Raw genomic sequence first — 14533 nt, forward strand, 5'->3', positions numbered from 1 at the left:
GGGAACCTGTACGTGTTTGTGGGGGAGAAGAGGAAGAGGAAGGGGAGGGGGTGGCAACACAATCAGGATGATCATGCTGCTGCTGGGGAGGGAAGATGTTTTTACAACTTACCTGGGGATTGCTATGGCTCTCTGGAGGATGTGAGGAGCCTGCAACTCCCTCTACAATTTTCTCAGCAGCTTCAAAGTGTAGTAAAAAAAGGGGGGGTAAACCACTTCCAGTTTTGTAACAAAAACAGGAAGTGTCTTTTTTTCCTTTTTACTGTACTTTGAAGCTGTTGTGAGAACTGCAGAACAGGGTGCAGGCTTCGCAGACTCTCCAGAGAGCCATAGTGACCTCAGGTAAGTTGGAAAAATCCATTCTTTCCCCAGCAGCAGCACAGTCATCCCAATCGCATTGCTGCAGTTGTTGTCACCCTGCCCTTAAGGGGGCAGCTGCAGAGCTTCCCTGGCTGGGGTGTCACAAAGTCCCAGTTTGGGAACCTTTGCTCTATGGTAAATCAGTTTTGCTCCTGTATTGCAGGTTAAGGGATGAGGTTGAGAGGGAGCAGTTTGTGTGTTTGACAAATGTGAGAGTCAGACCGGGGACAACTTTTTTCGTAGCTCAAGTCTTTGCTACCTTGCCGTGCCATAGAAGTTACTGAAGTTATCCATCAAATCAGTGTACCTTAAAATGCCAGAATTATATGTTTTAGAGTGTGGACCTATTTTTCATTTAATTTAAATTCATGATAGCTATTACCGCTCAGGTTCAGCAGCAATATGCCTCTGAATACCAGTATGCCTTTCCTTCTTGCTTGTGGGCTTCTCAGAGGCAAGGTAGCTAGTGGGAAAGAGAAATTCTTTAGATTGACCTTTGGCCTGATCGAACAGGCTACTCTTATATAAATTTCTACATATTCTAGTGTACATTTTCTATTTAAAAAAAGCACATTGTTCCTAATATAAAAATACATCTATATGTTGCTGCTTCCATTTACTTTTGTAATTTTTCACTTTCAGAGAAACTTTTGTCACTTCTACCAGAATACGTAGTTCCATATACTATCCATCTTTTGGCACATGATCCAGATTATGTCAAAGTCCAAGATATTGAGCAACTGAAGGACATTAAAGAGTAAGACTTGTAAAAATGTATCAATACACTGTACAATTCACATGTACTGCATTAACATGCTGATTTGTAGATTATATTGTTTTAAATATTTTGCTTAAGGCTACAACCTTGTGCATATTTCATAAGAAATAAATCAAACTGAACTTAATGGACTGAACTTTTTAGTAATAAACATGCATAGGATTACAACTGCAAAGAAATTACTTCTTCAAGCCTCCATTTTCAGACTATTAATTGAAAAAAATAGTTCATAATTATTTTTAACCATTGTTAAGTAAGATGCTTTTGCAGAGAATATTGTCTGATTTCTTGACAAGCACATATTTAAGAAAGACATTTTCTTTTAGATGTCTTTGGTTCATATTGGAAATATTGATGGCTAAAAATGAAAATAATAGTCATGCATTTATCAGAAAAATGGTGGAAAACATTAAGCAAACAAAAGATGCTCAAGGACCGGAAGATCCAAAAATGAATGAAGTAAGTCAAATTAAAATATTTCAAATTTAGAAATATGTATAAAACAATAGATTTCTTGACTTTTAGGAGGCTATCTTCAATGTTTAGGATGAGAAAAAATACAAGTCAGCCCTTTTTATTTGTGAATTTGGTACCCGCGGATTTGATTATCCACAGGTTCTGAATGCATGGGTTCTGAGGGGCCAGGGAAGCTGCATTTGGCCTCCAAAGCCCTCAAATTCCTTCTACAGGCGTTTTAATGCGACTTCAAGTTTCTTGGAGGAAAGCAGATGATGTTCATGCTCTTATATGGCATTCTGAGGCCCGTGGAAGCCCTGCGCAGCTTCCCTGGGCCTTATAAGAGCATAAAAACATCACTTCCAGTTTCTTCCAAGAAACCAGAAGTTGTGTTAAAACGCCTGTAGAAGGCATTCTGAGGATCAGGAAGACTACACACAACCTCCTTGGCCCTAAGAACACCCTCCAGGCACAACTGGAGCACAACTCCAGTTGTGTTCAGAGGGTTTTAGTGCTCTAATTAGCTGGTTTGATAATCTGCAGATTTCAGTATCTGTGGGGATTCCAGGATTGGAAACTCCATTGATAATGAGGGTCCACTTAAATTATATTGTTAAAATGGTTTCCTATCCTAAACTCTCGAAATAAATGTTGTAAAGCCCAGAAAGGGAGTCATTAGGTTTTTCCAATATAGGAAAGATTTTTGTGATTGTTTTTGTTTTTGGCATAAAGTTACTGAGCTGCTATGAGATTATAGAATTTTTCAAACATTCTGACTGCTCAAACAACTATTGGGACCTGTTTATTTCACAAAGAAAATAATTTGAACTTCCATCTGAGACAGAATAACTTCATGGTAACCTTTTCAGCTAGATCAGGGGTGCTCAAACCCTGGCCTGGGGCCACTTGCAGCCCTCAGGGGCTCCCAATCCGACCCTCAGAGAGTCCCCAGTCTCCAATGAGCCTTTGGCCCTCTGGAGACTTGCTGGAGCCTGTGCTGGCCCAACGCAACTGTTCTCAGCGTGAGGATGACTGTTCAACCTCTCACCTGAGCTGTGGGATGAGGGCTTCCTTCACTACTTGCTGTTTCACATCTGCAATACAGCAGTGACAGCAAAAGAAAGGCTGGCCTTGCTTTGTGCAAGACCTTTTATATAGACCTTGAGCTATTGCAAGACCTTCAGTCATTCATACAAGTTCCATCTGTAATAAACTCTTATGTAAATTTTAAATTTTAAATGTAAATTAATTCATTTTCCCCCCAGCCCCCAACACAGTGTCAGAGAGATGATGTGGCCCTCCTGCCAAAATCTCCCCTGACTCCTCTGAGCTAGATCTTAATAAAATATTTGACTCCTAAGATCTTTGAGTCTAATTCATTACCTTGAAGAATTATTTTGTTGACAACTGTCCTCTCTTTACTGCTTGTGCTATTACCAGCCAGCAGCATATAAGCTCAGTTGAATTTTTGGTAGCTTGTTGAGGAATCAGATGGACAAGATGCTCATCTAAAACTTGCAGTTCTTTGAGAACACCATTATGTTCTACACCTGACCAGAGCTGATCTTGGCAACTTCTGGAGCTGTTTTGAGCTTACTACTCCAACTCTCAAGTGGGAGGAAACTGCACGGTAGAATGTCCAATGTCTTCATTGAGGACCACTCCCCTCAAATTAAAATTGTAGCATTGGAACAGTTAGAGCCAGACCTCCAGAGGGAGATGGTTGAAATAGGTCGTGTATCTGCACAGATGAGCATTTGAACAGTTGCTATGAATAAACAATCTGTCGTCCTCCATCTCTGTTAGTAGAGACTAACCAGCTTGCACCTTAGCTGGAGGTAGTTGCATGTTGATTGAGAGAAGTGAGGGAGAGGAAGACATGGTAGCACCCTTGTACTCTGATTCTTATATCAAACCTTTAATCTCAAAGCATTTGTTAACCAGGTTGTTGTAGAGAAGATGTGCAAGGACAGCATGACTAAAGATAAAATATATAAAGCATTCAGCATTGACAGTCTAGTGGAGATCTTTATTGCATCTCTGAGATGGAACTGTGAATTACTGTCGAGACAAGTAGAGCAGTCAGATGTGTTTGTTCTTTTGTTAATTTAATTGGAGATGTTCTTTTAAAAATAATTTCTGGAATAACTGACCAAGTGAAAGTCTTTGCTCTGCTTTGGAATATCCATCTCTAGTATCTATTGCTAGTATCACAGAATGTATTTCTAACCTGAGAATATGGAACCCTATTTTTGTCTAGTGTTGCTATGTGGTGATTTAGGATGTCTTCTGTCACTGCACAAAATTGCTCTTTCAGAAACTTTACACAGTGTGTGATATAGCAATGAACATCATAATGTCAAAGAGCACAACATATAGTTTGGAATCCCCCAAAGACCCTGTGCTTCCTGCTCGATACTTCACTCAACCTGATAAGGTATTCAGGGTTTTGTTCATTAAATTGTGTTGGAATTGGACTTTTAATAGGAACATTTTAAAACAAAAATAGTAAAATGTGTAGTTTATGGTAGCAAAAATAGAGTATGGCATTTTAAGATTAACAAGTTTATTGTAACAAACTACTATAAGCTTTATAAGGATCAAACTATTCGTTACGATAACTGTGTGCTGACCCTCTAAATGTTTTGTTTTAGATAAGTGGCAGAGATATCCAATCCAGAGGGAAACTGTAGTGGGCAGGGGTCTTTAAGCCATTTCTGCCCACCATTGCATATATGTAACGGGGACCAAATATGTACACCTGTGGGCTGCGCAAAAATTGGTTAATACCTTGCCCTCACCATTGTTCTAATGCAATTACCCATTATGTGAGCTATATATAGTTATAAAAAAACCTTTCATTGAAAGGAAATGGGAGCAATTTTACTATTGTATTATGATGATCTGGCTATCAAATATTGTTCTGACATAGTTTTTCAAAAAAATTATACCCTGCTTTTCTCAATTTTAAGTGTCCCAAGGTGGCTAAAATAATAAAAAACCATACAATTAATAAAATACAATAAAAATCTAGACTTTAAAATATATTGCCGTATAAGTTTTTTGGAACTTCTAACTGGTTTCTTTTTTTTCCACTGTAGAATTTCAGTAATACCAAAAACTATCTCCCTCCAGAAATGAAGTCATTTTTCACTCCTGGAAAGGTGGGCTTTTTTTTTATTTTGCTCGAGAAAGTGATAGCCAATGTCCTTGCCCTCAGAAAATGTTTTGCTTTATTTAAAAAAAAAAAGTACAAATCAAAATGAAGAAAAAGAGACCTGCATGTGGTTTGCAGGCATATATATTTCAATGTGTGACACTGAGTTTAAATAGATTGTATATGTAGGAGAATGTGAGGGTGCTCAGGTCCTGTTCAGATTCTATATCTCCCCCTTAGTCTCTACATACAGTATGATCAAAAGTAGGGTTTCACTCTCTTCCTGCCCTGTTACTATGCATATAAAATAACAAATGCACAACTGTAGCAAGTTATGTGTTTACAAAGTTGGGGAAATCCTACATTCAAATTAATGCAGAATTTCCCATTCTAGATGATGTTGCTTTCTCTTTGCAGTGGGAGTGGTAGATTGAACAGAGAAAAGTTCAGCTCGGTGATCTACTTATGTTTATGTTCCTTTCTTCTCTCCTTAAAGGGAATGTTTCTCCTTCTCCCAACCTATTGCTGTCCCTGTTTTCATTTTGTATGAAAATGTTACAGATCAAATCTAGTTTGAATCACTATAAATTCATCTTGGCCTGTAGAAAACATACAGAATCCAGTTTGTACCAAATGTACAAGAACCAGAATCCAGCCAAATGTACTTCCCTAATGAGTTCACAGTCTGAACAATTTATTGGTCATTCGATCCCCAACAGATTTACTGACTGAGCATACTGAGTTGGAGCTTGTGTTCAGGAAAAAAATGATTCTTTGGGAAGATGTCATAATTTGTTAAAGATGGAGCAGGGTATCCTGTGATTCATGACGATTACAAGTCTATCTCAGATGATAATTGATCTAGAACACATGGCAGGAGTTAAACAAGATGTTTTGCGCTAGCCTAGAAGTGGTATTTGCAGTGTTACACATGGAAACTGTTTTAATTAAATTCCAAAGGTACAGATCCCTACTATTCTGTGAACTCACTGAGATGGTAGGCAAATTGAATTTCATAGAGCAGGCTGACTTCCAGAAGTCCCTGGCTTTGGCTACTCTCAGTGGTGTAGCTAATGATTGTGTAGCCCAGTGCCAAACTCAGAATGATGCCCCGGAAGTGACGTCATGCTCGGACTTTTAAAAAAGTGAAAATGGGGGAAAATCTGCCTCCTTTCCCCAGCAACTCACTGCTACTTTTATGCTGCCTCCCCCCCAGCCAGTGATGTAACTAAGGCATATGCTACCGAGGGTCAAAGAAAATTTTGTAGCCCCCCTCTATGACAAAATCAAATTTAAGTAAATAAAAGTGTGCCCCATATTGGTTAGAGACATTGTACTGGGGTGAAGGGTGACAGTTATTCTCTCTCTGCTAAATACAGGGTGACCCCCCCAAAAAAACAGAACCCATAAAAATTTTATTAAATCCTACAAAGGTCCAGTAAATTTCAAAATGTCTCTTCCTTGGTTGACCAAGACATATTGGGAAAGATTATTGTTCCAATATTTCATGCACAAAGTCGACTTGTATACTCTGAAAGAAAAAAGAAGAAAAATTAAAATTAACAGTTTTATTCAAAGATTTGTGGGTTCTGTTTTTTTTTTGGGGGGGGGGTCACCCTGTATAAGAAGAGCATCATTTGAAAAAATGCCTTTTTACTGAGTTAGCAGGGGTAACTGTATTTATGATGCATGGAAATGAGAGCTGTCTCATATTAACACCTTACTGAGTTAAGAAAATCCAGTTTCTGTAACATAATGCAGCTGTGCTTTTATTTTCTGGGTAGTTGGCTATAACTTTTCATAGAATAGAGATATTTTGATGCAGTTTGTTTCATTGTATTCTGCATTAAAGTCTGCATCGAATGGTATAACATGATGGTATTATTCAGAAAGACCAAGATTTTCACCATTTTGGCCACTAGTGTCAAACTAAGGTTGTTGCCCCCTAAAGCTTATTGCCCAGTGCAGTTGCTATTCTCCACTCTGTCAATGCCCTGATCCGTTATTCTGTGTCAGGATTGCCCAATGTTGTGCAGCCTGTGGACATATTAGGAATTCTAAGAAGGGGTGGTGGGCACTGTTTGCAAAATTGCTGTTGAAGGAGTTAGGGGCAGGGCAAGCTACCTGTCCACTGTGAGTAGTAGGGACAGCCACAATTTGTGCACATTTACCTGGAAGTAAGTCCTCTCTCTGGGTCTTACTTTTGAGTAGGTATGCTTAAGGCTGCACATATTTCCCTTTCACTTATACTCTCACCAGCCATGCATTTGCACGCTCCTTTCATCCAGGCACATTCACATACTTTCCTTCTATCCTTACTAAGGATGACTAAACGTACATGGTACTTCAGTTGAGTCCAACAGAGTCTTGCTGGGTGATTGTCCACTGGTGTGCTAGTGCTACATGCATCTGGTCTAGTGCACATGGTAAACACATTTAAATGAGATGAGAGCCACTTGGAACATCCATGGTTCACAGCAGGGTTTTATCAAGCTTTTGAATGAGGCATACTCTTCAAGTGTGTTTATGTTTGGAGCAATCCCGTTGTGATCTGCATGTGTAGATGTGAAAAAGGAGTCGCTTGGTGAAGATGAGGATTTCTAGATAACCCTTCTAGTTAACAAGAAAAAATATTGTCAGAACCTTCAATGATGGCTTGCATGCTCTGTACTTTCTTTTGGGACAAGTAAGACTCAGCTGCATATCTATTCTACATCTGTATTAACATTAGTAAACATTTTATAATATCTGACAGATCAGTAGTTTTTTACGTTCTGCTACAAATGGTTTTTATATGTTGGTAATTGATTCAAATTCCCACCAGTTTGGTCTTAAACTACTGAATGGAAGGATGAAACTTTGGACTGATATTGATAGTGGAAAAAAATCATATCGGAGACCTTCGGAGAAGAAAATGCAGCTTTTGTCTAACTGTCTTAGGAATGCTGTGTGTTGCTTATCTTGCTTAAAGACCGATTTATTACTTCAGACTGTAGATATTGATCACTCTAAATATGTTACAATGGATAACTTTTTTTTTCCAGCCCAAAGCAGCCAATGTTCTTGGAGCAGTTAATAAGCCACTTTCATCAGCAGGCAAGCAATCTCAATCCAAATCTTCACGAATGGAAACTATAAGTAATGCTAGCAGCAATTCAAATCCAAGCTCCCCTGGACGAATCAAAGGGAGGTGGGTGTAGAACAAAAAAATTAATCACATCAACAATTAAACACTTATTCTTTTGTATTGGTTTGTGGTCTTCAACAAGCCCATCTTGGCTGGTGTGACTGAGAACTTTATGCTTTTTGTGAAACCCTTGGGATTATGCCAAAATGTCATTGGCCCAGCACTGTTGACTTGGTGTTTTTGACTGAGTAGAAGGATGATAATCTGGGACTGGGGAATTTTTCTGTGACTGTCTCGTCATGGTCATGATCACTTTCTCGTGAGGTATAGCTTTATACCAGCACTTCTGCTGAGGATGTAAAGAATGGTTGGTTCTTAGAGACACTGTGTATGCACCAGAGGATTTGTCACACACTGTCATTTCCATCTGGCCAGCAGTGGTTAGGTGTTTCCTGCATGTTTTCCCCTAGGATGACTGAAAGAGGGGGAGAATAGTTCAGAAGGAATAGAGCAACTTCTGGGAAGAAATTGATGGGTACAATTGATGGAAAGCAAAGCAGAGAACTGCAGTAGTAGCTTACGTGTTGCTGACAGTGTGTACACTGCTTACACAAGTGACAGTGTGTACAGTGCAGAAGTGAAGTACTTTATTGCTGGAGTAAATGAATGTCAATTTTAAAAGGTAGGTGCAAATGAACTCTAAGAAACAGAAGTTATGGCATGGATATGGCTCAATTCTCAGTGTTCCGCATTGAGTTCTGTGGTACAAAATAAATAGAAAGCTAAAGCATAGCAGTTCTCCATTCATCCTAGATGTGGATCATCAGGGACCATCAGGGCCACGTTTAGCTCCTATATCAATGGTTTGAGAGAAAGTAAAGAGTGAGAGAAAGAGTTACGTTCAAGTTAATGGCTTCCATTTCTTCCTGCAGAAATAAAGTGAACCAGTGCAAGATAATATAGCATTGAAGCACAACCTGCCCACTACTCTGGCAGTGGCTGGCCAGTTTCTAGGAACTTGGGAGTGTACAATCTGTTTCTGTGCACTATGCCGTCCCCCCCTTCTCCCCTACCTAGTCCCTGAAATATACGGACTCCCTGTCAAATTGATGGTAATTCTGCTAGTCTTTGATGATAGCAAGTAATGATGAAGGGAACTAATGAAGTGTGTTTAAGATTGATTTGTTTTCAAGACTGATTTTTTTTCATACACTGTTGCTTCAGACCTTATCCTGGAACAAATTGAAACTAGAGTTAGAAACAACGTAGTTGATTTCTGTTTATAATGATAAATCTCTATCTTGCAATAGACTTGACAGTACTGAAATGGATCACAGTGAAAATGAAGAGTATACACTGGCTTCTCCTTTGCCAGGAAAGAAGAATGACTCTGAAATTGTAAGGATGAGTTTTATTATTTATCTTGTTATCTGGTGTGCTCCCTGGGGCATTTGGTGGGCCGCTGTGAGATACAGGAAGCTGGACTAGATGGGCCTATGGCCTGATCCAGTGGGGCTGTTCTTATGTTTTTATTGTAATTAATTGAATGCACCTTAATAAATATTAATTCAAATAGAAAAAATTTCTACTAATTAGGTCTACAACAGGCTAATTTTCATTGCATTAATCGTCCGGAAAAACTAGTTCATGTATGAAAGTAAGTCAAGCTCATTACTGCTATTTGAATGGAGCTTCAAGATGTTCTGCTCATTTTATTTTTCATACATCTTCTATCTTTTTAAAATAAAAAACCCCAAGTTTGATGGGAAACTCCCTTCTGTTTCTTCCTTATGTCTTGTTAAGTATTAGAAAGTATTAGAGGGGTTTTACCATGTTTCTTTTTTATTGCCTCTAAAGAATTAAATAAAGCATTCTTATAATATTGTTATTGTGAAGAGACTTTCACATTTTCTCAGATGAATATCTTAACAGGGCGAGTTATGCATTTGAGTTTAAAAGGGCCACTTATTTGCTTTTTCCTAGTTTGCTGCACAGTCATTGTGTAATTTAACCATTGGGAAAACTTGAAAACACTAGTTTTGAAGGTTAAAAAAGGGGGGGGGGAGACTCAGTCCATTTTGACTAGGAGTGAGTCTTTCATAAGTAATGTCTCGATATATTTGAAGGGAGTAATCTTCTCTGTCTTCCTTAGTCAGATCTGGAAAAGCCCAGAAGTCGGAAGAAAATTATTACGGACCCAGAAGAAAAGTTGGGGATGGATGACCTTAGCAAACTGGGACAAGAACCAAAACTTAGGAGTCAGCGGGGGAGGAAGAGAGCGGCAGCTGTTTCAGAGTCTGAAGAACCTCAGTGGCCAGAGGAAAAGAGACTAAAGGAAGATGTATTAGAAAGTGAGGATGAACAAAATAGCCCACCAAAGAAGGGGAGAAGAGGGCGGCCTCCAAAGTCAGCCATTGGCAGCACACAAAAGGAAGAACCAACAGGAAAGACTACTAAAAGAGGTAGGAAAAAAGCTGTACCAGTTAAACCTGTGGAAGAAGAGGAGGAGGAGGTGGAAGAAGAGGAGGAGGAGGAAGAAGAGGAAGAAGAAGAGGAAGAAGAAAGGCAAACAGGAAACATAGAACAGAAGCCAAAAGGCCGACAGTACAAGACACCAAGAAAAGCACAACAGAGGTAGGTTCCTTGTTTTGTGAACGGCTTTCTAACTTTCATCTAGAATGATTTAAATTTGCTGTGTAACTTGGGTGCTTTTTCAAACAGGTCTGAATCATCTGAAATAAGTGCACCTGAATCCAACCAGTCGACACCACAGAAAAGACGAGGAAGGCCACCCAAAACGCCACCTATACAGCAGAAAAAAGGGTAAAATGTTATGTGCATTAAATGCAGTAAAAAGATTTGTTTGGACATGCAATATTGCTCAGAAAATCGAACCAAAACTGTAAGCTGCTTGGCAATACTTATGTCAACAGTGATATATAAGACCTGATGGGAAAAGATTATTCCCTGGTGGGGGAGGGGCATTCCATGCAGATGGGTTAGCCCCTCACCACAGCAAAAGGCATGACCAATTAGAATTTGTGACATTGAGGGTCACAAAAAAGAATTACTCCCATTTGTTTCTTCAAGCTGACCCCATCCTAATTGCTTAAACCAGTGGTTCTCACGCATTTAGCACCGTGACCCACTTTTTTTATCTGTCAGGACCCACCAGAAGTGATGTCATGGCTGGAAGTGACATCATCAAGCAGGAAAATTTTTAATAATCCTAGACTGCAATTCTGCCCACACTTATCCAGGAGTAAGTTCCATTTACTGTCATTGTTAAAAGCATGCACATAAGTAGCCAGTTAAAAGTATAGAGCTGTAACATTTCCCCAGATGCAGTTACATACCATGGTAGTCAAGTGTAATATATTAAAAATAAAATATTGAAATGAATGGGGACCCACCTGAAATTGGCTCGCAACGCACCTAGTGGGTCCCAACCCACAGTTTGAGAAACACTGGCTTAAACAATTGCTTTGTCAACATTTCATTTGTGGTGTTTGATTTTTAGAAGACCTGGACGGTCAAAACAAACAGCCAGTAAAGAAAATGAATCGAGTGAAGAGATAGATGCATTTCAAAGTAGTTCCCCTGTACAGGATATTGCACAAGAAGTAGCAATGGAAGAAGAGGAAGTTTCTACTGTCAGAGTAAGTAAATGTTTGTGTATGATATATTTTGCTGCATGATAATGATAATTGTTCCATTAATATACATGGTGCAGGACACAGAATGAAAAGAGTGGTTGTCCCCTGAAGGGTTACAATCCAAATGTTTGGGCTTTTTTTCCATTGTTGTCTGGCCTAGAGCTCAGTAGCTAACAAAGAGCCACCTCACTCATTGCAAAGAAGCAAAGAGCACTCTCATTTCTTTGTCCCTGCTTCTGCTGTGAGATGAGACTAGTGGAGTTTCTGTGGGTTAGATCAGTCAGTTCCATTCCTCATTTTTGCAGCAGCAAGGAGAGGGGAAGTGTAAGTTACCTGGGTTTAATGTGAGAACCAATTCTCAATCTTATATCCATGCAGGCACCTGTACCAATGAAAGCCACATCAGCATTCAGCTGCTGATCTTATTCCAGTTTGCACTTGTCCTGTTAAAATGAGCTCTGCTTAAGCATTAAACTCCTTTGAAATCAATGGCACATGGTTTTTTGCATTTTACTTATTATCTTTTTGAGGGTAGTTGAATTTATTCATATAAAAGTGCTTGGGATCACCTATTGAAAGCAATCCAAGACAAGAAGATGCTCGTGATGTTCATCCACATCAAGTTAGTGATGTTCAAAGCAGGTCTTGATCCAGTAAGTGAAATGCATATGGATCCCCTTAAATGTAACTTTTTTATGCCTTTCACAGGTACGCCGGAGGACTTCCAAAAGGGAAAGGCGATGAATAAGCCATGTTTTCAGGCTTTTAAGTGAAAGCTTTGAAGAATACTATTTTATTATATATAACGTTGAGGCAGAAGAAGGTGATTGGTGCTCACAGCAGGGATGCTGAAGAAAGTTAGACCAGTCGTTATCTGCAGCCCTTCATTTGGAGTTCCTAGGTCACAAGTATAAGCCACACACATGTTAATATCATTAACTGTGGGTTTTTGTGAAGTGTAATGTGCGTTGGCTATATAGACACATGAACTAAAGAAACCTGTAAATAATCCTTTTTTAATGTTTCTGACTTCTAAAGTGCTTGTATAGCTTTTACTCCGGCTTTAAACCTTACAGTGCCAGACTGTTTGTTAGATTTGTTGATTTCAGAAAAAGGCAAAAAAAAAAATTTAGAATGGATATCAAGCAATATCTGTCAGTGTCTGTATTTTTATTTCTCTTGGCATTTAACTGTGAAAAAAAATAATCAGCTTGACACAATAGTGACACTTCCTTCTGACACTATTTGTTAGAGAGTAAAGAAGAGATGTGGTCTGTTTTGTTTATCTAATCCAGTGTTTACCTATTGGCACCCGCCTGTTTTCAGAGGTGCCAAATTACTTTTGAATGATGTGGGATAAGATAATACAGCCAGATGCAGATTTGTGGAACAAGATTCATTTTACACACCTCAGTATTGTTATCAGGCTCCTGGACCTCTTGTGGCATTGAGGATTTAAAAAAGATTTAATATTTTAATTTTTAAAACGTGTTATTAAATAATGTAATGAAATCCTTTTCTCTTATTTTCCTTCTAAATTTTTGTTAATCTACTGTATCAATAAAATTCTGCAACTGAATTTTTAATAGTCTAGTATGTCAATGTGTACATTCCCTCCTGAACATTATGTTCACAGAGAGAAAATTATTACAATATAATATGAAACCTGATATCTGAACTTTAGTGAAAAAACAGGTTTTATTACCATGTAAAGTTAATCAGAAAAAAAATTTTATTGATGCAGTCTGTCTTTATAAAGCTGTTCTTTCTTCAGAGCCAAGTGTTTTGTATTTCACAGTGAGCTGCATGTTTATGAAAAAATGTAATGAAATTGCGATGTAATTTTTTTTGAAGTCTTATCTGGCTGTAGGATATGCTACATTGCCTCATGAGAAGAACCTTCTACCAAGAGCTTATTGTACTTTTTTCTTTTTTGTTAACCGATCTGAGTGTGAGAGTGTGTGTGTGTGTGTGTGAGAGAGAAAGTGTATTGGGTGGGGTTGGGTCGGGTGGGGGTGGGGACAACTTACAGGTAACATGTTTTCATTTGCGTGGATCGGCTGCAAAATACTTCAGTCAGGTTATTCAGAATCTGTATGGAGCTTCACTTTATGTGCTAACTTAAAGTTGTTGAACTTTGTTTCTGGAGCATAATTATGAAAACTAGAGACAAACTGCTTAAGGCATTGTTCTGTGTGCAGTTTTACAAACTGTCTTTGAACCAAAATGTATAGGTTAGTGTTTATGCCTAGCAAAGCACACTTTGTAGTTTGACATTCTCTGTTCCTCCTGCTTGCTGGCAGTTAATGCAAGAGAAGCAAATTTTAACTTATTACTATTTTATCTCATTGAATAATGAATGGAACATTGTCATAAAATTAACAAAGGCATCTTTTTAAGTTATAATTTTGAGAGGATATATACTTGGAAGGGGCTTGAGACAGAATTATAGTTTCAAAACATGATTGTAAGTATATTTTTCAGAAGAAATTCAACTTTTTTCTAAGCTTTTTATTATATAATTTGTATTGTTTTTTACTTATTCAGCAGCGGCAATAGATAAGTCAGACACTTTGTGATGATCAAGCTGTTCTGCTTAAGTGCTTTTCTAGTAACTCTTACCTAGTAATTGTTATTCCTCAGCTGTTCTATATTTTTATGCCCCTTGTTTGGGGCAACAGCTGCCTACATTATCTAAAGTTGGCTCAGATGACTTTACCCAGAAGCTTTTCCCTCGCACAAGTAACCAAAGTGGTTCACTTTGAAGTTTAGCAGTGCGGATTTGAAGTTTTTATATCTTAGAAGAGAAAAATAGAAAGTTAGTATCAAATTTCCTTCACTGACAAAAATGCACTGAAAACGTTTATGGACTATGTATCTTAAAACCATTTTATACAAAGTATGAAACAGAGATTGAAACTGCTTGCAGAGAGTATTGAAGATTTATTTGCATGAAGGTAGTTTGATCATATTTCCCTTAATATTGGTGCACGTCAGTT

General features: G+C 38.4%; 1 protein-coding gene across 1 annotated transcript in view; it reads left to right on the top strand.

Annotated features, from left to right (window-relative positions):
• The window catches only part of PDS5B (PDS5 cohesin associated factor B), a 97689-nt gene extending 84246 nt beyond the window's left edge, over window positions 1-13443 (top strand). The window contains exons 26-35 of the mRNA XM_066619848.1: window positions 1003-1117; window positions 1465-1597; window positions 3912-4031; window positions 4696-4758; window positions 7796-7941; window positions 9189-9276; window positions 10031-10512; window positions 10600-10701; window positions 11399-11537; window positions 12243-13443. Coding sequence (XP_066475945.1) covers window positions 1003-1117; window positions 1465-1597; window positions 3912-4031; window positions 4696-4758; window positions 7796-7941; window positions 9189-9276; window positions 10031-10512; window positions 10600-10701; window positions 11399-11537; window positions 12243-12278 — 1424 coding nt within the window. The 3' untranslated portion in view covers window positions 12279-13443. The remainder of the gene's footprint in view (window positions 1-1002; window positions 1118-1464; window positions 1598-3911; window positions 4032-4695; window positions 4759-7795; window positions 7942-9188; window positions 9277-10030; window positions 10513-10599; window positions 10702-11398; window positions 11538-12242) is intronic.
• The last annotated feature ends 1090 nt before the right edge of the window (window positions 13444-14533 follow it).

This window comes from Tiliqua scincoides, chromosome 3 (assembly GCF_035046505.1).
Source record: "Tiliqua scincoides isolate rTilSci1 chromosome 3, rTilSci1.hap2, whole genome shotgun sequence".
NCBI lineage: Eukaryota > Metazoa > Chordata > Lepidosauria > Squamata > Scincidae > Tiliqua > Tiliqua scincoides.